At 52.1% G+C, this 22,486-nt stretch overlaps 6 protein-coding genes across 15 annotated transcripts; 3 read left to right on the forward strand and 3 right to left on the reverse strand.

Annotated features, from left to right (window-relative positions):
* The first annotated feature begins 559 nt into the window (after positions 1-559).
* On the forward strand, positions 560-3,204 carry LY6G5C (lymphocyte antigen 6 family member G5C). Its single transcript, XM_027958559.2, has 3 exons — positions 560-575; positions 1,654-1,821; positions 2,689-3,204. The coding sequence occupies exons 1-3, from the start codon at positions 560-562 to the stop codon at positions 2,850-2,852; spliced, it is 348 nt and encodes a 115-aa protein (XP_027814360.1). The 3' UTR covers positions 2,853-3,204.
* A 1,801-nt stretch (positions 3,205-5,005) lies between these two features.
* On the reverse strand, positions 5,006-11,292 carry LY6G5B (lymphocyte antigen 6 family member G5B). Its single transcript, XM_042237370.2, has 4 exons — positions 11,179-11,292; positions 6,634-10,578; positions 6,373-6,501; positions 5,006-6,082 (listed from the first exon to the last, which is right to left on the reverse strand). The coding sequence occupies exons 2-4, from the start codon at positions 6,692-6,694 to the stop codon at positions 5,679-5,681; spliced, it is 594 nt and encodes a 197-aa protein (XP_042093304.1). The 5' UTR covers positions 6,695-10,578; positions 11,179-11,292; the 3' UTR covers positions 5,006-5,678.
* CSNK2B (casein kinase 2 beta) lies at positions 7,517-11,303 on the reverse strand. The gene is made up of 7 exons (NM_001142511.2): positions 11,179-11,303; positions 10,496-10,578; positions 9,676-9,778; positions 9,052-9,167; positions 8,529-8,604; positions 8,203-8,392; positions 7,517-7,747 (listed from the first exon to the last, which is right to left on the reverse strand). The coding sequence occupies exons 2-7, from the start codon at positions 10,565-10,567 to the stop codon at positions 7,657-7,659; spliced, it is 648 nt and encodes a 215-aa protein (NP_001135983.1). The 5' UTR covers positions 10,568-10,578; positions 11,179-11,303; the 3' UTR covers positions 7,517-7,656.
* Positions 11,304-11,542: 239 nt separating this feature from the next.
* GPANK1 (G-patch domain and ankyrin repeats 1) lies at positions 11,543-14,700 on the forward strand. 4 transcript variants are annotated; one of them, XM_042237381.2, is made up of 4 exons: positions 11,543-11,842; positions 12,426-12,591; positions 12,821-13,507; positions 14,074-14,700. In XM_042237381.2, the coding sequence occupies exons 3-4, from the start codon at positions 12,903-12,905 to the stop codon at positions 14,516-14,518; spliced, it is 1,050 nt and encodes a 349-aa protein (XP_042093315.1). In that variant the 5' UTR covers positions 11,543-11,842; positions 12,426-12,591; positions 12,821-12,902; the 3' UTR covers positions 14,519-14,700. The 4 variants fall into 4 exon arrangements, with proteins under 4 accessions (XP_042093315.1, XP_014958279.1, XP_060259250.1 ...); XM_015102793.4 differs by having other exon boundaries at positions 12,444-12,591; XM_060403267.1 differs by having other exon boundaries at positions 11,543-12,591.
* C20H6orf47 (chromosome 20 C6orf47 homolog) lies at positions 11,543-18,451 on the forward strand. Of its 4 annotated transcripts, none has more exons than XM_060403269.1 (3): positions 11,543-11,842; positions 12,426-12,591; positions 12,821-18,451. In XM_060403269.1, exon 3 carries the CDS (start codon positions 16,815-16,817, stop codon positions 17,706-17,708), a length of 894 nt encoding a protein of 297 aa, XP_060259252.1. In that variant the 5' UTR covers positions 11,543-11,842; positions 12,426-12,591; positions 12,821-16,814; the 3' UTR covers positions 17,709-18,451. The 4 variants fall into 4 exon arrangements, with proteins under 4 accessions (XP_060259252.1, XP_060259253.1, XP_060259251.1 ...); XM_060403270.1 differs by having other exon boundaries at positions 12,444-12,591; XM_060403268.1 differs by having other exon boundaries at positions 11,543-12,591.
* Positions 18,452-18,571: 120 nt separating this feature from the next.
* APOM (apolipoprotein M) lies at positions 18,572-22,371 on the reverse strand. 4 transcript variants are annotated; one of them, XM_042237383.2, is made up of 7 exons: positions 21,915-22,371; positions 20,745-20,896; positions 19,928-20,082; positions 19,572-19,645; positions 19,388-19,486; positions 19,097-19,195; positions 18,572-18,714 (listed from the first exon to the last, which is right to left on the reverse strand). In XM_042237383.2, the coding sequence occupies exons 1-7, from the start codon at positions 22,276-22,278 to the stop codon at positions 18,689-18,691; spliced, it is 969 nt and encodes a 322-aa protein (XP_042093317.1). In that variant the 5' UTR covers positions 22,279-22,371; the 3' UTR covers positions 18,572-18,688. The 4 variants fall into 4 exon arrangements, with proteins under 4 accessions (XP_042093317.1, XP_060259249.1, XP_004019003.1 ...); XM_060403266.1 differs by having other exon boundaries at positions 18,572-19,195; XM_004018954.6 differs by lacking the exons at positions 20,745-20,896; positions 21,915-22,371 and adding an exon at positions 20,457-20,653.
* Positions 22,372-22,486: the final 115 nt, after the last annotated feature.

Consider the following 22,486-nt stretch of genomic DNA (forward strand, 5'->3'; position numbering starts at 1 on the left):
AGGCCGCCATCTTGTGACTGGACTCAGGAATAGCTTCCTAACTGGTTTCCCTGCCTCAGAAATCTTTTACAAACAGAAATCTGATCTTGCACTCTTCTGCTGAAATCTCTTTGTCAGTGGTTTACTGCCCAAGTTCCCCCAGAAACACTCTTCCCCTTCCCCCCTCATTGTTGACTTGTCTCCCACTCTAGATTGTGCTCTGTGAGGGTAGGGACTTAGTGCGGTATTGTATCCCCAATACCTGATGCAGTGATCGAACGAATGTCTGTTGAATTAATATGAAAGAAGTTTCCCCTCTCCTTCCCTGATTCTCCCCATCCTTGTTTCCAAACCAGGATGTTAGGGCCGTGGGTGAGGACACTCTGTCCCTTGGCTGTAGAGTCTAGGATTGATTTCCACTCCAAAAGGATGTTGCCTCCCCCCTTCCTCTTTGCCCACTTCTCTTTGGCCAATATAAGGCCAAACTGGAGGCTGGTGGGCAGTCATGTATGTTATGGAAGGCCATGCAGGTAGCCAGAATCAAACCCTCTTAATAGTCCTCTTAATAGTGCTGGTCACGATGAGCTTGGTGTTTGGTAAGTGGTTCAATGGGGTCAGAAGGGTTTCCTAACCTGCCGGATACAGAAACCCTGATACCAAGTATCTGCATACATGTACCAAGAATATTCAGGTAAAACCAGGCAGGAGGAAAATGGGATGGGTGGGCTTGGTGGGATAATGCTCGGGGACTGATAACAAACTGATATTCGCTCTGAGGGAGATTTCTGGTGACTACCCCAAGGCTGTCTCACTCAACGGCAATAACCTGAATGGAGATACTAAGGGGAATCTCTTCGAATCTGAGGGCAATACAGGATGGGGAGGGTTGGGGGAACGTGCCAGATGACAGCCTCAGGATACACAGCATAGAACAAGGCTAAGTTCAGCCTGATAACTCCACTTGGCTGCAAAGCACCATCTACACAGAAACCAGATCCAAAGTGTTTGCTCAGCATCTGCCTCATACCAAGTGCTCTGCTGAGTCTGAAAGCGGGTTTTGGGGGCTCAATAACATGTGATCTGCGCCCAGGACCAGAGGAGGAGGGAAATGAATATGGTGTAGTTGGGGAGGGCTTTGGTGGGCAACGTTTCATGAGTCTGTTCAGTGAAAGGACAACCAAACAAACAATGTGGCCCTGGGCTTTAGTCTCTTGGCTACAGAAAGGAGAAATTCTTCCTGTCCTGTGATGATACACTCTGAGGTTTTCACACTCTGAACATTACAGATTAAGAAAGCATATTCAAAAGAGAATCTGGGGGTTGGGTGAAGGACAGTGAAACCAAGTCACAGAGGAAGCACTGTCTTAACAGGGCTGCCAAAAGTTGGAATGAACTGCCTTGGCCTAACCTTTAAATTTAGAGGTTTGTAGAGTGCTAAGCATGTTAGCCCCTCAAATGCATGTTAAATGAATGAGTTCCTCATTTCAGGAGGTATGAGAGTAGAGAGTAGAAAATTTTTTATGAGAACTAAAGCTTCTGATGTTAGATTAAGCCTGATGGTTTTCAAGAATTAGTCATTTTATGGTTTTCTGAATAGGGAGGTAGGAGGGAACAATGGGGTTGATCAGTCTGGGAATTAGGTGGGTTTGGGGTCAGTGTTTCTCTGTGTTCCAGGTCAGTCTGAGATATATGATCAAGAACCCATTAAACAGAAATATTTCAACAAATACCTAAGCTGCTATCGATGCCTCTTTGAGACCAAGGAGTTGGGATGCCTTCTGGGATCTGACACCTGCCTTGTCCCAAAGGGCAGCAGTTGCATGACTCTGATCATAAAGAACAGTAAGCTGCCTCTTCCTTTCATCTTGGGTCCAGTCCATTCCTGAACTGAGTCTCTACCAGCCTTCTAAGCGGCACCCCAACTGGTTCCCACAACTCTAAGATACTGTTCTATCACTCCCTCTCTCTCTCCTTTCCTTTAGAGCTACTCCACATCGCTACTTCCATTCCTCTTCCCTTCTTGGCTCACCCTCATAACACCCAGCCTCGCAGGCCTGGAGTTCACCAGATCCACTGGCCTTTCCTCGGGCTGCCTTCTCCCCATCTGTCAGCGGTAGTTCCTGCCAGCACCATTCTTCTGCTACATCTTCCATTGTGTCTTCTTAGCCTCCTTCACTGAGTCTTGCCTTTTTCTTCTGGAGCCTTAACAGCTCATGTTCACCAGAGTTTGGTCTTTTGCTGTCCTCCTCTTTACCTTCCCAGAGGAATTAAAAAAAACACACACACATTTATTTAAAGATGCACCAGGTCTTAGTTGCTTCATGGGATCCTAGTTGCTTCATTGGATCTTAGTTGCTTAGTGGGATCTTTTGGTTGCAGCATGCAGGATCTAGTTCCCTGACCAGGGATCAAACCTGGGGCCCCTGCATTAAGATCTCAGAGTCCTGGCCACTGGACCACCAGGGAAGTCCCTGTCACTGTTTGGAATGGCTCTTTCCCACCAACCTTCCATGGGAAACTTCCCCAGAGCTCATGGCTGGTGACTCCCTGGCATTCCCTGACCCTGTCCAATTTCAGGGATCTGCCTTTCTGGGGTCCAGGCTGGGGTAGGGCGTCAGTGATGGTCAGTCTCTGTGGCATGAGGGGATGGGAGGGCTCGGGGCTTTGCCTGGGACCTCCATGTCACTGATTGCTGCTGTCCGTCCCCAGACAGTGGTTTTGAGACCATGGTGAGTGACTGCCGCAGCAAGGAACAGATGAGTGACTGCTCATACACCCGCGCCTCTCCAGTGTTTGGCTTCTGGATATTCTCTCGATGCTGCTTCCAGAATTTCTGCAATAACCCTCAGAAGAGAATCCTATATGTTCCTTAGAACTTCTGTAGAGACCTCAGGAGTACAATCCTGCCAATTTCCAGCTGCCCTCCTGATTTCCACCTGGGGACAGTCGGCACACTGTCCACCCTCCCCCGAGCAGCCCTCCCTGCCACCCTCAGCGGCAGGTACTAGACCCCAGCCCCATTGGCCTCTTGATTGATGCCGCTTAACACCCCTCAATTTCCACTCTGCCCCTTCCCACTCTCCCTCTGCAGAATTATCTGCAGTTTTCCTTCAAGTCCTCTGACATTGTTCCTCCTGTCTGCTCCCACCTCAAGGATACCCCTTTGCCCTGCTTCATTTCTTTTCCCACGACAGTTCTCTCACCCCAAGTCCCCAGCTGTTGCTCCCAAATAAATAGATGTACAAACTGTTTGGTTTGCCTCTCTCTTCTGGTGGATATGGAGGTTGAGGGATGTAGTACTACCTGACTATTCCATTATGGGAGCAGGTAAAGGGCTCCCCGACCTGCGGAGCTCGGCTCCTGCTTTGCCCTGCTGTGTCTGACTCAAGAGGAACTGGAAGCCCTCCTGTGGCTAAAACTGGAAGGGTAGTGGATGTCCTCAGAAATGCTGTCAGACCCAGAGCTGGGTGGGGACTGGCCAGGAGGTCCATGGGGGTATGCTGGTGGGAGTGGAGCTGTGAAAGAACCAGTCCCAGGAAGGAGAGGGTAGGGAAGGAGTTCTGTGGAGAGATGCTAAGGCCTAGTGTCCTCTCTAATCCCAGGCTAATTTCCTTTTTCAAGGATCACGGTAACTCACCTCAATTTCGGGCCTTGGGCTTCTCAGCCTCTAAGGCTGCCTTCCAGTTTGACTTGCTAGAGCTGTACAGACCTGGGCCTTTGACGTATACTGAAGTCAGAGGTCATGGGGGAAAAGATGCAGGCAAAAGAGGAACATAGTGGCTTGTACCTCTTTACCTCCAACTGCTTCCTGATCTAGAAACAAACATTGGTTTCTCCCACCAGCACATAGGCAGTCACAGGGGCCACAGAAATCCAAGTGCAAAATGTTGTATAGGTAAGAGTATATCCTGTATGATGTCACTTTTACCAAGAACACGATGAAATTCAGGACAGTAGCTACTCCTGAGGGTTGGGACAGGGGAGGTTCTAAGAGGGGGCCCGAAGGCAGCTTTAGGTGCTGATAAAGGCCTTTATGCTAACTTGGCGAGTGGTATAACACAGGCGTGTAAGTTCACAAAAACCCATCTAAAAGTGTGCAAACATCTCTATGGCCAAAATGGTTTAAAACTAAATAGGGCAAAACCAGTGTGCTTTGTCTCTAAGGCATATCTGTTTTTGAGCCCATAACTTCTTTTGAGCCCGTAACTTCTATTTGTGTGCACACACTGATACACATTCTCTCAATCCTGACACACTATCTCTACTTTAGAGGTGACCATAGTGAGGCCGAGACCGATTTACCCAGGTGACAGAGGAGCTGGGGTTGGGCCTCCCAGCCACAGGGGTGCACTACTTTTCAGAACGTTTCATAATTCTGGTACTGGGTCACCAGATTCAGAGGGGTGGATACCTGGCTGTACTCACCTGCATGTCCTGGTGCTTCTTAATACCAGGCCTGGCTCAGAGCGGTATGTCCAGTATGTACTGAATGCATGGGGAAGGCTTGAGTTATGAAAATTCATTATTGCTTTCTGCATGCTTGCAGTTCTTCAAATTAAAATCAAAGGGCCTGCCTCTGCGGGCCTACCTGCGTACTCTGTGCTCCCTCACCTCTTTCACTTAAGACTTCCCACACAGCCGGTCCTGGCTGCCAGGACCCTGGAAAGAACGCAGGTGCCTCAGCTCCAGGGGACTCTGAGACGCAGACCTGTTGTGTTTGCGCTTGTGTTTTCGTGGTGGTTTTTTCCTTCCTCTTGTGGAAAAACCTGACATCACCTGTGAACTTCCTAGATTTTGGAGGGTATGTTTAAGGCTGGCAAGATTCATAATCTTCATACTTTGATCTCCAGCCGAGCAGAGGGTGGGATGGATGTGGGCTGTTTGAGGCAGGCCATTGAGGAAGCCACAAGGCCAAGTGTAGTGGGCAGGGCTCTGCAATGCTGTTTGAACCCCACGCCCAGTTACCTTTAACTTGTCTACACCTGACCACACCTGACCCTGCCCCCATCAAAAACATGACAAGGACTCTGGGCAGTTTGTTTATTGTGGAGGAGGACTAGGGAGTGCAGAACAAGGGACAGACCCCCTCCTCTCCCTGGGAATCTGTGCAAGTGGGTGTCATGGCTCAGGGATGTGAAGCGGAGCTGAGGAAGCCAGAGACTGGGAAAAGAGATGAGAGCAGGCAGCTGACCAGGCAGGAGCATGGCGGGTAGACAGTGAAGGAGGGGCGCCACAGTGCTCAGTCAGGAAACCTGCACGAAGTCCAGCTCTCACCCTTTCTGATGCAAGTTCAGTCTGGCACAGACTGAACTAGCTAGGTATAGCAGAGTGGAAACAGCCAGACTGAGAGAGATCAGGAAGATGGGGGGTGGGGTGGGGGTGATGGGACATTCAGTTAACAGGACAGTGTCGAGAAAACCATTGTGCCTTTACCCAGGTCAGCCTAGGCAGAATCCGCATTTGAGATTATATTCTAGGTGGTCGAAGGGCTCTGGGTACACTGCCAACTGCTTTTTTCGGGGAGGAGACGAGACCAAAACCATACGGACACCGGAAGGACAAAGGAAAGGCAAAAGAAAGGAAGACTGAGAACTTACAGACCCAAGAGTGGGAGTGTTCTGAGAAGACAATGCATGATGCTGGGGTGCCAGGAGTGAGACGCTAGACCAGACAGAAATCTATCTGCGCAGGGAAAGATGTCAGGGACCAGCCCAGGGAAGAGTCAAAAGTCCAGAACTGTTGAGGAACAGGTATATGCTGCGCAGGTCAGCAATGGACAAACTCAGATTCACGGGTGGGCCAGCCAGGGGGTCCAGGCCTTCAGAAGGCTCCTCCCCAGCAGGGAAGCTGGGCAGGGGCAGTGACAGGTTCAGGGTTTGGTAGAACCACAGGATCTGGGACTGAGACAGGGGCAGAGCCAGGGACCTGTCAGGGGGCTCAGGCAAGGCACTCTGGAGCTGGGGACTGTACCAGGAGTTGCAGTAGTCATACTGGCAGCACTGGGCCGAGTACCAGTACTCTGAGATGTAGGTGGGGAGGTTTTCTTGGCAGCGGTAGGAATTGTGTTGTCCACAGCCTCGGATTAAGAAGCGAGCTTTGTTCTCTAGAGAAGAAGGGACAACTAATAACCCTTGTTGCCTCCCACAGTCACCAGAACTGGTACCCCTTTCACAGACCTGCCCATCCCTCACCTAGACCCAATTTCCTTTCCAGACTCCTGCAGAAGAGGCCAGAAGAAATTAGCTTAATCGGCTCCCCAGAACTCCAGACCCCTCCCCTACCAGAAACCTCCATCTCCTTAGACCTCAGGCCCCAAGCAGCCCTCATTTACAAGAGGAGACAATGCCATAGGCTGTCCTGCCAGTGGCCCCTTCCCTGCCTGACTCAACTCACCATGGTTGATGCTGATCACCATGCACGGGGATGAGCTGCTGATAGTGCACTTCTCTGAGCCTGAAATGCATCCTACAGCAGGATTTTCTAAGAGGCAGAGGTGGCAGGTCCGGACTTCAGAAACAGGAGCTGGGGAAGCGGAAGACACGGATGGTGGTGTTGGCCCACTCCAAGTTCCCTGCCTTGCAACATCCCGCTCATCCACCGCCACCCTCTCCCTGTACTCAGCCACCCCTCCTGCCCTGCCCCTGCTCCACTTACCCTTTCCCACCGTGAAGCCCACCATGACCAGTGCACCTATAAGCATGTGGGCCTTCATCATGGACTTCTGGGGAGAGGGGCATTCCCCGAGGGGTGCCTAGAAACCCCGTGACCACACTCCTCGAGCCTGAACTGCAAGGTGGTTTTGACAGGTAGTCTGGGCAGGAGCTGCTGTAGGTACAAAGCTATACTCCTCCCTGGGGCAGGAAGCAATTAGCTTGGCAGGAGAACATGTCCTCACCCACCTGGTCTGGTTCCTGAATGTGGGAGCGGCAGCCCAGACAGGTGCAATATCTGGGCCCCAATCCAGCAGTCTACTTTTGTCCTGAGTGTCCCTCAAAGATCTGTTCCTGCCCCTCCAGGGTCCATGGATTAGTTTCATTCTCTGGTACCATCTGCCATCCTCCCTACACAACAGGGCCAGTCCCTATTGTTCTGGGAGAAACTTTAACCAGGAACCCAGTGACCTTCATCCTTCTGAGATGAGCATGTCTCAGCTTCCCCAGGAGGGGGCACATAGACACAAAACAGCAAATTCTGGACCTTGAACCTCTTCTCCCCACCCCTTACAGTTCAGTTTATTTTGGGACCACTTTCTTTATAAAACTCAAAGTGATGTTGATTACATCCCCTAAACAGCCAACTGCAGGCAACACAAAAAGAGCAAATATTTCTCCAGTCTTTGAAATCCGATTTCTGTCTTTGCCTCGTGATCTCCGTACATCCCTACACCCAGTCCTAAAAACATCACCCAAATCTACTGGGTACAAATCTGTGCTGGTTTTCCACTTGAAGAGAGTGGGCTGAGCCAGGAGGGCTCCTGGGGCCCAGCATACCATTACCCGTGCTTCCCCAACCCCAAACACCAGCCAATCAGCCCATGGCCTTTTCTTCCACTTTATTTCATATTCCCACCACAATAATGACTCCTTTAATTTAAACTAAAAACCATAGAGGGTTCCTGAAATTGTGGCAGCAAAGGAATGAAAGTGTCAAAGACCGAGGGACAGGTGGGGTGGGGAATCAGCGAATCGTCTTCACTGGGCTCTTGAAGTTGCTGGCGGCTTGGAGCTGCAGCTGGTAAGCCATTGGATGGATCTTGAAACCGTAAAGCCTGGGTTGGGGCAGAGGTGAGAGAGGAAGCACAGTGAGCCCCATCCTGGCCTGCCAGTGGCCTGCATTCCCCCCTACCCCAGTTTCTTCATGGGCCTGCTCAGTACTTCAAGGCAGCGGTTCCCCAACTTCTCCCTTTAAGAATATTTGGAAATGTATTTTAAATATCTATTAAAACTCAAATTCAAAGCTACAAATATGTGTCTGTACATATATACATGAGTATATACATGGCAGTACTTGTTTTAATATAAAAGCTGAACTTTCTTTTTCTACACCAGAGCAAAAATGATACTGCAGGAAGATCATACACTTCAACCGTGGCTCTGAGAATTTCCTAGCGAAAGTTGAGCACACAAAATGGCAGCAAGGCTAGCTACTGCCTCATCCTCCCTTCTTTCTGGGGGATCCAAGGCACTTCTTTCGACCCTTGGTGACTCTGTCCCTGCTCCCCACCTGGGCACAAACTGGTTGGCGGGCCTCTTGGGCCGGTACTCGGGGTGCACCATGAAGAGCATGTGAGGGAAACCGGTGCCGAAGTAGGCGCCATCCGTGTGGTGGTGCCTCGATGACTTGGGTGTGTACACGTCCATGCACTTGGGGCAGTAGAGCTTCACCATGGCCTCACCTGGGATGTCTGAAAGGCCTGGGAGACAGCCAGACTCAGCAGGCCAGGTTACCCAAGCCTGCCCAACCTCCCTCCTGGACTCAGGCCCCAACCTGCTGAGCCCCAACTCCATCCCAGCCTGCCATGGCCCTCCTTTCCCTTTCCCAACACTCACCGATGGGAAGCATTGGCTGGTTCTCACAGTACACACGGGGACAGTATCCAAAGTCTCCCTGCTGGTACTTTTCCAACTGATGTGAATGAAATTGAAGGAGTTGGTGGGTAGGTATGAAGAAAAGAGGCAACCCCCTCCTCAGCCCAATCCACATCACTGTGTCCCCAACTCCTTCTGCCTCTTAATGTCCAGAGGCCCCTTCTCTGGCTCAGATGGGCCTTCAGACTCCCCTGCTTCCTTTCATCCAGTCAGGCAGTCTGAAGATCATCAGACATTCACTGCTTATTCCCTGAGGAAGAGGCAGTCTACAACTTTCTGCTCTAGGTCACATCTCCCTCCCCCAAAACACTCCCTTCACCTCAACCCTCAATCAGGTCTTAACCCCTAGGCCCAGATTCTGGGGTTCTTTCCCCTCTTCTCAGCTAGATTCCGTGACAAGGCTGAAACGAGTGACTTCTTGCTGATGGAAACTCTGCTTCCCTGTTGCCTCTGAAGGAACCGAGTAGGAGTAGAGAGGCCTCACCATCTGGGCGATGCCACGGTTGGTGAGGATATAGCGGGCGTGGATCAATCCATAGAGCATTTCGGCTGCTTGCTCAATCAGGTCACTCTGGTTGGGGTTGTCTTCCAGCTCCTCATCTGAAACATGGCACCAGCCAAATGCAACCACTTGTCTTACAACTTTTTAAGGTGCCCTGCCTACTCCCAGGGGCTGCTGGCTCTTCAGCCCAGCACCCAACTTGGAGCCTCACCCCACCCACAGCCTGGGCCTCTGCCCCTTCCACCAACCCAAGGGTTTCTTTCCATCCCTCTCAGCCTCTGCTTCCTTCTCTTTTTTAATAAATAAATGCAAAGATGTCAACACAGAAGATAGAACTCTAACCTGGAAGGGGCAAGGAAGAAGATAACACCCATGGAGAAACTAGCATTTTCGATAAGTGCTAAGTTATAGGATCAGAGTATGAGAACAAGTGTAGAAGTCACAAAATTAGGCAAGAGTGAGGTATGGAATCAAAATGAAGTAAAGGATTTGGGGTTAAAAGGGTTAGAGAACCAAAAGGAAATTTAGAAATTCATGAAGCAGATAAACAAGGTGTGAATAGGAAAAAAACAGCACACACACAAAACAACCCTGAGGGTGTCTCACCAGGCTCCAGGTCCAAGATCATGTCTAAAGCTTGTCGATAGTGAGGCACCTGTTCATTGAGTCCAGTGAGATTGAATTTGTCCTGGATATAGTCTTCATCCACCTGTCAGGACGTGAAGTCAAAAGGAAACCCAAAGCAGAATCCTCAGCTTTGACCTGGGCAGGGTGCTCTAACTCGTGCCTTATCTTCAACACAACTGCTTCATTCCCTTTGTTCCACACTCCCAACTCAGCAGAAGTACTTGAACCTCTCTCCCTAGTTCGTGTATACTGCCCACCCAGAAGAGGTCTGGCTTTTTTCTCCTAAACATAAGCAATCCCCTCCTTACAGAGGCAGTCCTTTCAAGATCCCTGTCCTGATTCCTGTTCCTAGCTCTAGGAATCAGTTTTGGCCTCTCCTGAGGGGCAGCTGGCTCTCTGAGGAAGGTGGGGGCTGAACAGCTTGGATTCTGAAGTCAGTTACACTCCCTTATGTTAACACACAGCCATGCTATAAAACATTTTAACGTGAAGTGTTTTAATTCTCCTAATAGCTACCAGAAATACATACTATCAGTACTTCCCTGGTAAAAAAAAAAAAAAAAAAAAAAAACAACACAGGTTGACAAGTCCAACATTAGGCTGTTGGAGGGTGGCAGGGTTGACTTGGGGTCTCAGTCTTGACCCTTCACCACAAGTTAGAGAGCGCTACTAAGGAGACTCCTCCTTGACAAGAGTTTTTACTAAAGTATGTAAGAGAAGTGTGTGGAAGCTTTATGTGCAGGAGATTATGTGGCCAGATTACATGTGGAGGTGGATGGTAGGGTTGAGGAGAACTCACCTCACAGAAGAATTCATTGCCACGGAGCCCACAGAACCAAGAAATCCAGGACACCTCCTCTGAGCTGCTCATCTTCACGTCGGCTAGAGACAGAAGAGTATAAGCCTAAGCTCTCCCTCCCAACCTCTGGTATCCTCACTCCTCCCACACTTTGCCCTCAAACCATGGAAGAATTTGGGGCTACCCTTTTCTTAAAGAACCCGAGACTGGAGCACGTCTCTCTAGCTCCTCTTATTTACATTCCAGCCCCTTTTCACTGAGATTACATAGAGAAATTCTTCGGGGTCCACCAGCTGTGAGAAACCGACAGGTCTTGACCCCACTAGTCCTACCTCCATCCCTGACGCTCCTGAAAGCCAGGCCCCTCTCTCCTCCGTGTCAACTCCGGTAGGGCCGTGGCTCAAGCTCCCTACCCCCGCAAGTCTCTGGCCCCATTCTCAAGGGTTCCGAAGTTTATCCTTTCCAAGCAAGAGCTGGGCCCTCCTTTTCTCATGGCCTATAGGTGGTGGTCAGGTCCGTTTCATAGAAGTCCCGACATCCCGCCTCCACCCTTCGGGCCACCTCTCCTACCCTCGGTGCCGGACCGGGTCATTTCCTTTCCCACCCCCACATCAAGACGCGGAGACCCCATGTGCCGCGCCCAGGGACAGGGGACATGGCGCGGCGACGACCACCACACTCACCGACTGGACGGGGACTGGGACCGGGGGACGGGGAGGGGAAGGGGAGTTTCTGCTTCCAAAGACCGCGACGACGGCTACAACGCAGGCCGCGGACCCGACCGCGGCAGGCGAAGTGGGGTGGGGGGAGTGGAAACTGGGGAGGGTGGGGAAGAGGGCAACGCGCAAGTGCTTAGAGTTAGGAGCCGCGGTGCATGCCGGGAAATGGAGTCCTTGGGAAGAAGAAACTGACGAAACTAGGGAAAAGCGAACTACAAATCCCAGGATGACCCGCGCACGACCCTGGTGTCACGAGGCCCCGGGGGAGGGGTACGCTGGGGGCGGGGCGCAGCAGGGCACTGCGAGCCGCCACCGGAAGCGGAAACTCAGTACCGCGTTCTGGGCCAGGTAGCCTGGGAAATATAGTCGTGTGATTCCGGGGACTGCAGGGCCATGGAGGGGAGGGGGTGGGCCGGGAGAGGAACTAGGCTGGCTGGTTGCTTCTTGCTTCTCCCATCAAACAGCGAGCCTCAGGCCTCGGCGAGACTTTGCTGCCCGGGGCATTGACCTCATCCCCAGCCAGCCAGCCCTCCTGGCCCTTATTGCCTTGCTCCTTGGAGTCAGCCCGCCAAGGAGACCCGCGACGGGGCCCTTGTTTCATCCGGGGTTCGCGCAGCGGAGGCGGGAGGTGAGGCCGGGTTCCATGCTGAGGGTCCTGGGTAGGGTGTACTGGGATGAGCTGAGCGGTGTGAGAACCAGGACGGCCCCGTGGGCTAACCTGAGGTGGTGCCAGCCATTCTGCTGCTTGTCCCCTTGCACTTCTCCATTTCCTCTTAGGGCTTGAACGGGGCTGCTGTGGGCGCTAAATGCGACCTTCGAACCCTGGTCAGAGTAATGGTGAGGGGCTGCGTGACGTTATTTCATTTCAGGGTTTCTGGGCATTCTCCGCCTCAGAGCCTTTTTTAACCCTGAGAGTGATTTCCCAGGTCCAGAAAATGAGCTCGGAGCGGGGGCCACGTTGAGGGAGGAGGCGAAGGGCATTGTGGGGGCGTTATGTAAAAACAGAACCCCAACCGACGGATCTTTCTCAGTCCTCGCGCTGCCCCGGCACGTGGTGCGTTGTGCTTCTGCTATGGAAACATTCCAGGGCGGGAAAAACCCGGCGCTAGCGCGCGCCTGCACCCTCAGGTGTTTTGTTTTGTTTTGTTTTGTTTCCCCGGCCACGCATGCGTCTTTGTGCCCTGTGATTATTTGTCGACTCCTTTGCTTAGAGTAGCGCCATTTTGCAGTACGGAAGCTATAAAGCGACACAGACTGGAACCTCTTCCTGAAAGCTGCTTCCTGCTTCCGGAGACGTGTCGCGTTTGTTTTTGTTTGGGAAGAACTTACCCTGAAATAGGAAGATTTAAAGAGCCAATTTGATTGTTTTTCTTAATGGTATGTTTTACGCTGTGATAAAGTTGTCTCAGAGAGGCTGGTATTGTTGGTGCGGATGGAGGTAGGGGCGGAGCGCACGGTCTGGGCAACTGTCTTACGGAGACTTCTTTCTTACCTTTATTGAGGGGCATTGTCTGTTACTGACCCTACAGGGTCCCAGGTTGTGGGGTCACTTTTGGGTTGGGAGGGGATTTTTGACGCTAAGGATACTTTTTGTTTATCTCATTAGGTGTCTGGAACTGGCTCTGGTCGCTGCAGGACCACCAGGGGCTTGGCTTCCTAGTCTCATTTTCCTAGATTTCCCAAAAGCCATGTCTGGGTCTTCCCTCATTAACTTTACCCCAGCCACTGATTCCAGTGATCTGTGGAAAGATGGGCAGCTGCAATCACAGCCTGAAGAGCTGGAGCCCATCCTGGAGGGGGCTGCAGCCCGGGCTTTTTACGAAGCCTTAATTGAAGATGAGAGCAGCACCCCTGAAACCCAGAGAGCTCAGCCTGGGCCTGCCAGGAAGAGGAAGAAAAGAAGAATGACGAGGGAGACTGCAGCAGGAGCAGCAGGAGGACATGGACAAAGGAGATCCCTTGACACAAAGGACAAGACGACCCAGCAGATACTGAGGGCAGCCCAGGAGGGGGACCTGGCAAAACTAAAAAGGCTGTTGGATCCCCGTGAGGCAGGGGGAGCTGGAGGGAATATCAATGCTCGGGATGCTTTCTGGTGGACCCCTCTGATGTGTGCCGCCCGAGCAGGCCAGGGGGCAGCTGTGCGCTATCTCCTGGGCCGTGGGGCTGCCTGGGTAGGGGTCTGTGAGCTGGGGGGCAGAGATGCTGCTCAGTTGGCTGAAGAAGCAGGTTTCCCTGAGGTGGCCCGCATGGTCAGAGAGAGCCCTGGAGAGACAAGGAGTCCAGAGAACCGGTGAGGGAAGCCTTATCTTTTAATATTGTTTAAACTTTTAAATCTATTTTTGTTTTATTGAAGCATAATTCAAGTATATAAATTACATATGTACAATATAGCAATTCAGGATTTTTTAAAGTGATATTCTGTTTATAGTCATTGTAAAATATCTGCTAAATTTCTGTGTTGTACACACTCTCTGGGTTTAAATCCTGATTGTACTTCTTGGGCAAGCAACCTAGCGTCCATGTGGCTCAGTTTTCCTATCTAAGAAATTAGACTATACTTCTTATAGGGTTGTTAGGGTTAATTAAATGGGTTAATATACATAAAATACTAGAACAGTGCTTGTATTTAATAGCATAGTAAGCACTGTACAAATGTTAACTATAGTAATTATTATTTCCCACCCAAGAACGTTGTGAGGCCTTAACCATTCCTTCAGGTCCACTGTTGCTAACTGGGAAGGAAAGACAATTTGTTTCTTGGCAGAGATACTGGAAGGACCTTGTCCCACCCTGCCACCCACCTCTGAGGCCTAAACCCTTGTGTTACCCTTAACCTTTCTCTTTTTTTCTCTCCAGGTCCCGATCCCCCTCCCCCCAGTACTGTGAGACTTGTGATGCCCACTTTCAAGACTCTAACCACTGTACATCCACTGCTCACCTGCTGTCGCTGTCCCGGGATCTCCGGCCCCCCATCCTACCACTTGGGGTCTCTACCTCCAGCCCAGGCTTCAAGCTGCTGCTGAGGGGGGGCTGGGAGCCTGGAATGGGGCTAGGACCCCGGGGTGAGGGCCGTGCCAACCCTATCCCCACTGTCCTCAAGAGGGACCAGGAGGGGTTAGGCTACAGACCAGCACCTCAGCCCCGAGTTACACATTTCCCAGCTCGGGATATACGGGCAGTGGCTGGGAGGGAGAGAGCCCCTAGGGTGACCACACTGAACCGCAGGGAGGAGAAAAGGCAGGAAGAGAAGGACAAGGCCTGGGAGCGGGATCTGCGGACATACATGAACCTCGAGTTCTGACTTGGGCAAGTTCTGACCTTGGTGTGTTGCTGAAGTCTGAACTTGGGCCCCGAACTTAGACACTTGGGCTTCTACTTCCTGATGTCTGCCCAGGTTCCACACCTTCTGGTTTTGATTAGTGGACTCTGCCTTCAGTAGAAAGAAGCCAAAAGTTGAGAAATAAAATCAAGCTTTTCTCCGTCTTGGTGTTTTATTCACTTCTGGAAGCTGTTGCAGGGAAGCCAAATGAGACGGGACCACATGAAATTCTACCAGAACCAGAAGAGGCAGCTCCTCTACGTGGCCTGATAGGGTTGCCTCTGCCAGTCTGGTTCACTTCTAGTCCCCAGCCACTGCCCTTAGTGCCCCATCTATTTTCAACCCCTGAACCAGGAATTACCCATCTCTATGCAAGTCTATGCAGAGCTTCCCTGGTGGCTCAGATGGTAAAGAGTCTGCCAGCAATTCAGGAGACCCAGGCTTGATCCCTGGGTTGGAAGATCCCCGCAAGAAGGAAATGGCAACCCAGTCCAGTGTTCTAGCCTGGAGAACCCCATGGACAGAGAAGCCTGGTGGGCTACGTTCATGGGGTCGCCAAGAGTCAGGCATGATTGAGCGACTAACACTTTCATGCAAGTTTGACCTCCCACAGAAAGCACCCTCTGTCCACTCTAGCCAATTCAATCACTGATTTCACAAGTTTGTATACTATGTGCTATGAATGGGAATGAGACAAGCCCAATCTTAAGGCTGCTCGCACCTGTAGGAGACACGATGTGATAAAAAGAATGCATGGTGATGGGGAAGTCAGGAAAGGCTCAGAAATGATCACGGGTGGCGTCTTGCAGGAAGAGGGCAGTGTGATACGAAGACCAAAGATGTAGCTTGTAGGCTGTTAGCTGAGCTGGAACCAGAACTCTGGCCTCCCAAAGCTACACTTTAAGCCAAGGTTCTTCATTTTGATACCCGAAAACTCCTAAGGGCAGGAAGCACATCCTGTTTGTCTACACTTGTCTTCCCCATACTTCCTCTCCTGCTTCTCCTGCCTCATACCAGGTGCCAGGCATATGAAGTGCCCACTGTTGTCAAATCCAAGAGGTAAACATCTGTGCATGGAGGAGCAAGGAAGGGCTACTCAAGCCCCAAGCCTCCTCTCAGCTTTCTCTTCTGGAAAAGCCTTTCATGAAATCGTGAACTAGAAGAGTGGAGCGGGATGCAGGGAAGAACTCAAGGGAACTAAAGGGGGCGGGCAAGCTTAAGGGGATACCAGCGGCCGGGGGTTTCTAGGCGACGAAAATGGAGCCTGGGCTTATATTCACGCTTTTGGCTCCTGTGACCTCGGCTGTACGCCCCTCGGTACGGCCGGTGCGCTCTCATGGCGCGCACAGGCAGCTCGGGCCGGGGGCGGGGGTTGGGGGGCGGTCGATCGACAGGGTCCGCCCCGCGAGCTGGGGCTCCGCCTCCGCCTGTCCTCTAGTCCCGGTGCGGCTGCTTCCGGGCTCTGCGCTCCGGGCGGCTTCGCGAGGCCGAGGCCCCGACGCTGGGCCCGGGAGGGGCTGCATCGCTTGGATGCCTGGACGCCAGGCTCCCCAGGCAGGCGCGCGCTTTGCCTCGCTCCCGGGATCTCCCAAGACATCTCCGGCCTGACCTTGCGAAGACTGAATCTCAGCTGCGGGCTGGGGTGCCAGTGGGGCCACGTTATAGGAATCACAGCCCTCTGAATCAAAGCAGGAACGTTGCTGGCTGGAGTTTGCCGGATACCTCACCCCCCACTCACTTAACAGGAGACTTCTTTCTGAGCTGCCTTAGGGCAGCAGTTAGGACTCTCCTGGTCGGTCGGGAGCATCTAGGAACCGAGGCCACCTTCCTTCCTTCCTTCCTTTTTGGATGGAGAACCGCCTCCCCAGTTTCTGGGGCACCTTGGGGCGTGGCCTTGGTGAGTGAAACTTGGGGTGCTGCCTGCTGGGAAGGAAACCTGGAAGACAGGGAGGACACTGTGACGGTGTCCCAGGCTTTGTCAGATCCGTAGACTTTTGGAATCTTGTGTGTGTGCATAGTGGGGTGGTGGTGAATGGATTTGAATGTGCCTCTCTTTACCTTAAAACTGAAACGGAAACAAGCCGCTTCAGGCTGCATGACCATGCCGGGAAGAGGAGAGCCACTTCTGAGTTCAGAGTAGGACTCTCCAAGCAGATTCCTGTTCTTCTGAGCCTAAACACACTCTGGTTTCTGAGGAAATCCTCAGTCCTCCATCCAAGAACCTAAGCCGTGCCAGGAAGCAGCCCCAGAATTGGAGGGCTCATTGCACACCCCAGCCATGTTCCTCCGACGCCTTGGTGGCTGGCTCCCTCGCCCCTGGGGCCGCCGGAAGTCGACAAGACCTGACCTGCCCACCCCAGAACCCAGACGGATGGACAGCTCCTCTGAGAATTCAGGGAGTGACTGGGACAGTGCCCCAGAAACCATGGGAGATCTGGGGTCTCCCAAGACCCAGGACTCAGGTGCACAGAGGAGCTCTGGGGCTGCTCCAGAACCAAGCAGGGAGGCCCAAGTTGAGCAACTGGGGTACAAAAGAATGGATTCTCTCAAGTGGGAGATGACTGCTTCCAGCACCCAAGAGTCTGGGAGACCAGAGGCTGGGGAGACCATTCCCAAACTAGGACAGGATCCTGTGGACTCAGATGGCACCGGGAAACATGGAGGGTCCCCTGAAGAGGAATTGAACCCCTCAGTGGCTGAAGCCCTGGTGGAGAAGCCTGGCCGGCGTCAGAAGCTGCTGGGCTGGTTGCGGGGGGATACAGGTGGGGGAGCAGGGGCTCCCCACCAGTATCTGGGGGACCCAGAGGAGTGTCTGCAGATCTCCACCAACCTGACCCTGCACCTGCTGGAGCTGCTGGCCTCAGCCCTGCTGGGGCTCTGCTCAAGGCCCTTGCGGGCAGCCTTGGACGCGCTGGGCCTGCGTGGACCGCTGGGCCTCTGGCTGCATGGGCTGCTGTCCTTTCTGGCTGCTCTGCATGGACTCCATGCCGTGCTGAGCCTACTGACCGCTCACCCCCTGCACTTTGCCTGCCTCTTTGGTCTTTTACAGGCCCTGGTGCTGGCCGTCAGCCTCCGGGAGCCCATTGGGGATGAAGAGGCCACTGACTTGGAGGGGGAGAAGTTAGGGAGGGAGGGGGAGGAGCAGAGGGGAGACCCAGGCAAGGGGCTGTGACCAAGGGGTACGGTGTGACCCAGGGTCCTACCCTCAGTGGGGTGGGAGCAAGGATGAAGATAGTGTGGGAGGTATGATCCAAATTGTAAGCACAGGGACCTCAGGGAAGGGGCAGAAACCCCAGAGTATGAGGGCACAGAGCCCCCTCCACACACAGGAGAGCTGTTCAGGGTGTCTGTGTTTATGGACAGTGGGGGCCTCGCCCTTGAATTCACCAGCTGTTGTTAATTTTTGCTTTTACATTTTTCCCACTTTGTTTTTTTCTTCCACCTCCACTTTTTAAAAGAAAAAAAAAAAAAAGTGTGGTGGTGAGAATAAAGACTGAAGGGTCCTCTCAACCTTTTAAAACTCTCCAGGGGTGGAGAAAACCAGTCAGGACAGACAGACCTCTGGGTGGGGTAAGAGGGTGGTTGAGAGACTCGGGGGATCCCTTGGATCCTGGGATCTGCACCATCTGGGGAAGAGGAGCACTTCTAGGTGGGTAGATTAGGGAGTCTGGATGGGGTTCCCACAGGTGATGGGGAGCCTGAAGGGAGGACCTGAGGATTCCTAGGAGCCAGGGGGAGTGGGGCTGGGTGCAGGCAGTGTTGGCAGGACGGCCAGCTCATAGGGGCTGGCAGCTTGCAGGCAGCATGGGGAGCACTGGAGTTTGCAGACCCCACTAGGGGGTTGGGTTTGCTCACTCAACAATAAATAACTGTGTCACACCAAATGCTAAATATACCACTACAAAGCAAGAGTTACCACCGCTCAGTGTCCTTCCTGACGCCGTCCAACTGGGGGCTGAGGTGGGAGAAGGTCCAGGGGGAGGACTGAAATGAGGGCAGTGGGACTGATGTTGGGAGACAAACCCCCAAATGAGATGAGGATTGGAAAATCATCTTTATTACTTTTGAAAGAGAGTTGGGAGACTCCAGCTTCTCCCCTCACCATATAAGTTCCAGCTGTATCCATCTGGGGGGCATAGGTGAAGCCACAGGTCAGTTACTGGACAGCTCGCAGGCGTCTGGTGGGAGGAGAGAGAAAGGAGGGTGGACAGGAGGGAGACCCAGGGAGACAGGCAAGGCTGATGGCAACGGGATGAGGCAGAATGCAGTCTCACACCCCATGTCAGACAGTCTCTGAGGTCTTTTTCCCCCTGCAGACCTCTGCCCCTCTGCCCCTGTCTGACCTTCTGCCCCTTTTATCCACTGCAATAGCCCAGAGTCCATCCTGGCTCCCTCTGGTACCATCAGTCTATGACACAAGTGGAAGTGTCAACATAGCCAGTGTGATGATGTCAGCCTTCGGCCATGCCCCCTGGTGACATCACTTGAGTCCCTTTCATCCAGCTCTCACAGAAGACTTGATAAGTCCTAGTTAACTTCTGTAAGATTTTACCCCCTCACCTTGATTCCTGGGGGTCAGTAAGAAGGCCTTAAAGTCCAGGCAGGAGGTCAGGGACTGGAATTCCTCCACACACTTCTCAGGAGGGTGGGGTGAGCGATCTGGAAAGGGAGGGCCAGGCTCATCAAAGCCCCTGCTTCTCAGCACAGCCCCTGGTGAGGACCTCAGGGAAGCAGCCAGCCCTTCCTGGGATGATGTCACAGGACCCAGATAAAGGGACTCTATTGCCTCCTCCCAACCCCCATCCCTCCTCCTCTCTTTTTCCCCAGATCTTGCCTGGCCTCCCCACTCACTGTAGAGGAGGAAGCGCTGGTAACCCTGGCCTGTCTCTTTCAGCATGATTCCACCTGGGCATGCACTGGAGAAGAGCTTGGTCTTCATGTCAGGGCGGCCTGTCATGGTTGGGGGGCGGTTAGTGTGAAGACAAGCAAGCCTGCCCAGGGGGCCTAAGGAGAGTGAGGGCTGGAGAAAACCAACCTTCGGTTCTGAGATCTGTGCTCCCGTCAGACAGGTGGTAGATCCATTTCCGGGGCACACAAAGCCCGTTTTTCCTGCAGAAGTGGTGGTGGCAAGGAGGAGAAACAGTGACACCTCAACCACTCAGTGCCAGCCTCTATTCCATCTTACTCTTTCTGGAACCCTGGGTCCCCTTGGGTTTCAAGTTATGAAGGGATGGTTAGGTCCCTCTCTCTCTGGAGGGAAACTAACAAAGCTATTGAACTCAAGTGGGCCAAGAATAATGGTATGCCAAAGAGCCCAGCTCTTTGTGGACGGGTGCTCACACTTTACGCAGAGACCGCACCTACTGGTGCCTCTGCCTCCTCACTACTCACGTGCGGATGGTCGCTCGAAGCTGGAGCTGCATGGGGGCAGAGCCCACAGCCATGTTGAAGACAATGTTGTCCACAGGGTCAAAAGTCGCCAACTCCGCCTTGGTGGGAGCTGCCCCTGCGATAAAGTACCACTGGCCCAGGTGGGGGTCTGGGAACTGGAGAGACAAGGAAGGGAACAGAAGAAGGTGGGTCTCACTACAGAATCCAACCTCTTCATCAGTCAGAATGACAATACTTAGGGATGAGGGTGTTGGCTGCCTTTTTCCAGCTAAAGACTGGATCCGTGACAAGGAGTCACTAAATGACTTTTCCTCTTTGCTCCTCTTCAGTAAACCCCACTCTCCAGTTCTACATGTCTCCACATTGATGGCCATAGTACTTACATATATTTTTAACTTATTGCTTTCATCATCACAACACACACCCTTTCTTCCTTCCAGTGTGGCTTTCTGGTCATGCTGGGCCTCTTACCCTAGTCCATCAGAGCCCCCTCAGCCCCAACTCAGCAGCTTCCATGCTCAGTGCATACCTCTTTCCCATCCACTCCTTCAGTTGTCAGTTGGCTGTGCTCAGGGCACTGGTAGATGGAGTTAAGGAGAAAGCCATAGAGGTAAAGAAGAGCTGCCCAAATGTGGTGGAACATCTTCAGGCAGGAGGGAGCTGGTGCTCTGTGTGGAGTGGCTGGTGCCTTAACTGCTCTCCCCAGCTCGCTGCTCAGTATAGTCTGCTTCCAGCCCCCTTGCCTCGACCCTTGACCCTTTCACCCGCTAATGAGTAACTTCAATCTTGTTTTCCAACCCAACCATGGATTACTTACAGTGTTCAGGACTTCCTCCCCCTCTTCGAAACGCAACCACTCCACAGTACATACTGGCACGTCCAGGGTCTCCCAGGAGTTAAGACAGCTGAGACCTCCAGGTGATCTTTCAGACCCTATCTGAGCTGGGATATCTGCTGTGTTGTGCAGCACTGAAGAGAGATGGATTGATTCTACCAGTCACTCACTCATTGAGAAAACTGTTTTTGAGTTCCAGTTGTTTGTCAGGAACTGGCTAAGCCCTGGGAACATAAAAGTAAGACATAGTCCCTGGCCTTGAAGAAGTCAGTCTAAGGAGAACTAGCTGTGTAAACAAATCATTGCAATACCACCTGGTAAGTGCTTTACAACAGGTATGTACCAGGTGCTGAAGTATGTGGATGGGAGGCTTTCTCTCTCAAGTTGTTCACTGGAGAAACTATGCACACCGTCCAGAAAAGTCTGCTGACACACGAGTTCATTCACTTAATGTTTATTACTGCAAGAAGCTACAGAATCTAGTGGTTAGAGTATAGACAGTGGTGTCAAGCAGGGTGGGTCCAAACCCTTACTTTGGACAATTTTATTAATCTTGCCTGTTTTCTCATGTATAAAATGAGCAAATCATCAATCTCATAGGATTAGAAGAGCTAAGGCATATGAAGCCCTTAGCAAAGGCCTGCACATAAATCCAAAGTAAATATTCCCTATAATTAATAGCAATGTTTGTAAAGCACTTATTAGTCTCTCGTGGGTATTATGTTCTCAAGTAATAGGAAGTAGGCAAAGAATTGTCAAGAGGCAATCATTGGGTACTGCCAAGAAGATGGTACTTCCTGGATTATTTATAACCCACAGGCTGCCATAAAGATTTGTTCTGAGAGGTGAGGCTTGCTCTGCGCTTGCGATTTAGCTAAAGGAATAAAATTTGGGTGATGAATAGCTGAGGGTTCATTATATTTTTTAACAAAAAACTAAAATGCAAGCTATTGGGGCAGTAAAATAGAAGTGCTTGACCCAAGGGAGTCTGGTAGGCCTGATTTGTCAGTTCTGCCACTTACATGCACCTATATAAAGGGATGTAATAGATGTTGAAAGGCTATTAAATGTGACAGTATGTGAAACCCTCAGCAAACCGGCTGGCACCAACTAGGGGCTCACTATACATGTGCTTATTAAAACTTTCAGTACCGGGACTTAAGTAGAAGCTACAAATCCCAGAAAGGACAGGCACCGGAGGCAGGTACACCGGCAGCAACGGCTCTGGCTGGAGGAGTGGCAGCACTGAGGGGCCCAGGCCCTTGCCCGAGGGGCGGGGGGAGAAGAGGGCAGAGGGACGGTAACTATACCGGACCTTCCACCTGTAGAAGCCCTTAGGCGGCCCTCTCAATCCCCCAGGGTCAGAGTCTTGTGTTTCACTCCAGTCTGACCCCATGTTTCCAATTCCCAAACTCGGAGTCGTCCTTTTTAAGATAAAAGTCCTGAAAGGTCCTAAATCCTTGGTTTCTCCAAAACATGGCGTGTGCCCTCGGCCGCAACCGCCGGGGAAGAACATGGCGCCACAAAACGCCCACCGGGCAAAACCGAGGTCAGGCCCAACGACGCCACCGCACGTAAATCAGCTCGAGAACCACCTCCAACCGCCTATGGAAAGGGTGACTTCCGGAGACGCCGAAGGAGTGGCTCAACGAGGACGATGGTAAGAGAAGACAGGATTCTAGGTGGCCTGGACAGTGCCGCCTCAAATTCTCTGCCGACCAAGA

The sequence above is a fragment of the Ovis aries genome, chromosome 20 (assembly GCF_016772045.2).
Source record: "Ovis aries strain OAR_USU_Benz2616 breed Rambouillet chromosome 20, ARS-UI_Ramb_v3.0, whole genome shotgun sequence".
In the NCBI taxonomy this organism is placed as follows: Eukaryota; Metazoa; Chordata; class Mammalia; order Artiodactyla; family Bovidae; genus Ovis; species Ovis aries.

Coding starts and splice junctions, on each gene's coding strand:
- C20H6orf47 (XM_060403268.1), top strand. CDS start 16,815: ATGTTCCTCCGACGCCTTGGTGGCTGGCTCCCTCGCCCCTGGGGCCGC.
- CSNK2B (NM_001142511.2), bottom strand. CDS start 10,567: ATGAGCAGCTCAGAGGAGGTGTCCTGGATTTCTTGGTTCTGTGGGCTC. Junction 9,779..10,495: donor GCAATGAATTCTTCTGTGAG/GTGAGTTCTCCT, acceptor ACGTCCTGACAG/GTGGATGAAGACTATATCCA. Junction 7,748..8,202: donor GCCAACCAGTTTGTGCCCAG/GTGGGGAGCAGG, acceptor GCCCCAACCCAG/GCTTTACGGTTTCAAGATCC.
- LY6G5C (XM_027958559.2), top strand. Junction 1,822..2,688: donor GACTCTGATCATAAAGAACA/GTAAGCTGCCTC, acceptor GTCCGTCCCCAG/ACAGTGGTTTTGAGACCATG.
- LY6G5B (XM_042237370.2), bottom strand. CDS start 6,694: ATGATGAAGGCCCACATGCTTATAGGTGCACTGGTCATGGTGGGCTTC. Junction 6,502..6,633: donor GGGCTTCACGGTGGGAAAGG/GTAAGTGGAGCA, acceptor CCGCTTCCCCAG/CTCCTGTTTCTGAAGTCCGG. Junction 6,083..6,372: donor GGTGATCAGCATCAACCATG/GTGAGTTGAGTC, acceptor CTTCTTCTCTAG/AGAACAAAGCTCGCTTCTTA.
- APOM (XM_060403265.1), bottom strand. CDS start 22,278: ATGTTCTTCCCCGGCGGTTGCGGCCGAGGGCACACGCCATGTTTTGGA. Junction 20,083..20,744: donor GGGAGGAAGTCCTGAACACT/GTAAGTAATCCA, acceptor TTGTCTCTCCAG/TTCCCAGACCCCCACCTGGG. Junction 19,487..19,571: donor CACAGATCTCAGAACCGAAG/GTTGGTTTTCTC, acceptor CAACCATGACAG/GCCGCCCTGACATGAAGACC.
- GPANK1 (XM_060403267.1), top strand. CDS start 12,903: ATGTCTGGGTCTTCCCTCATTAACTTTACCCCAGCCACTGATTCCAGT. Junction 13,508..14,073: donor ACAAGGAGTCCAGAGAACCG/GTGAGGGAAGCC, acceptor TTTTCTCTCCAG/GTCCCGATCCCCCTCCCCCC.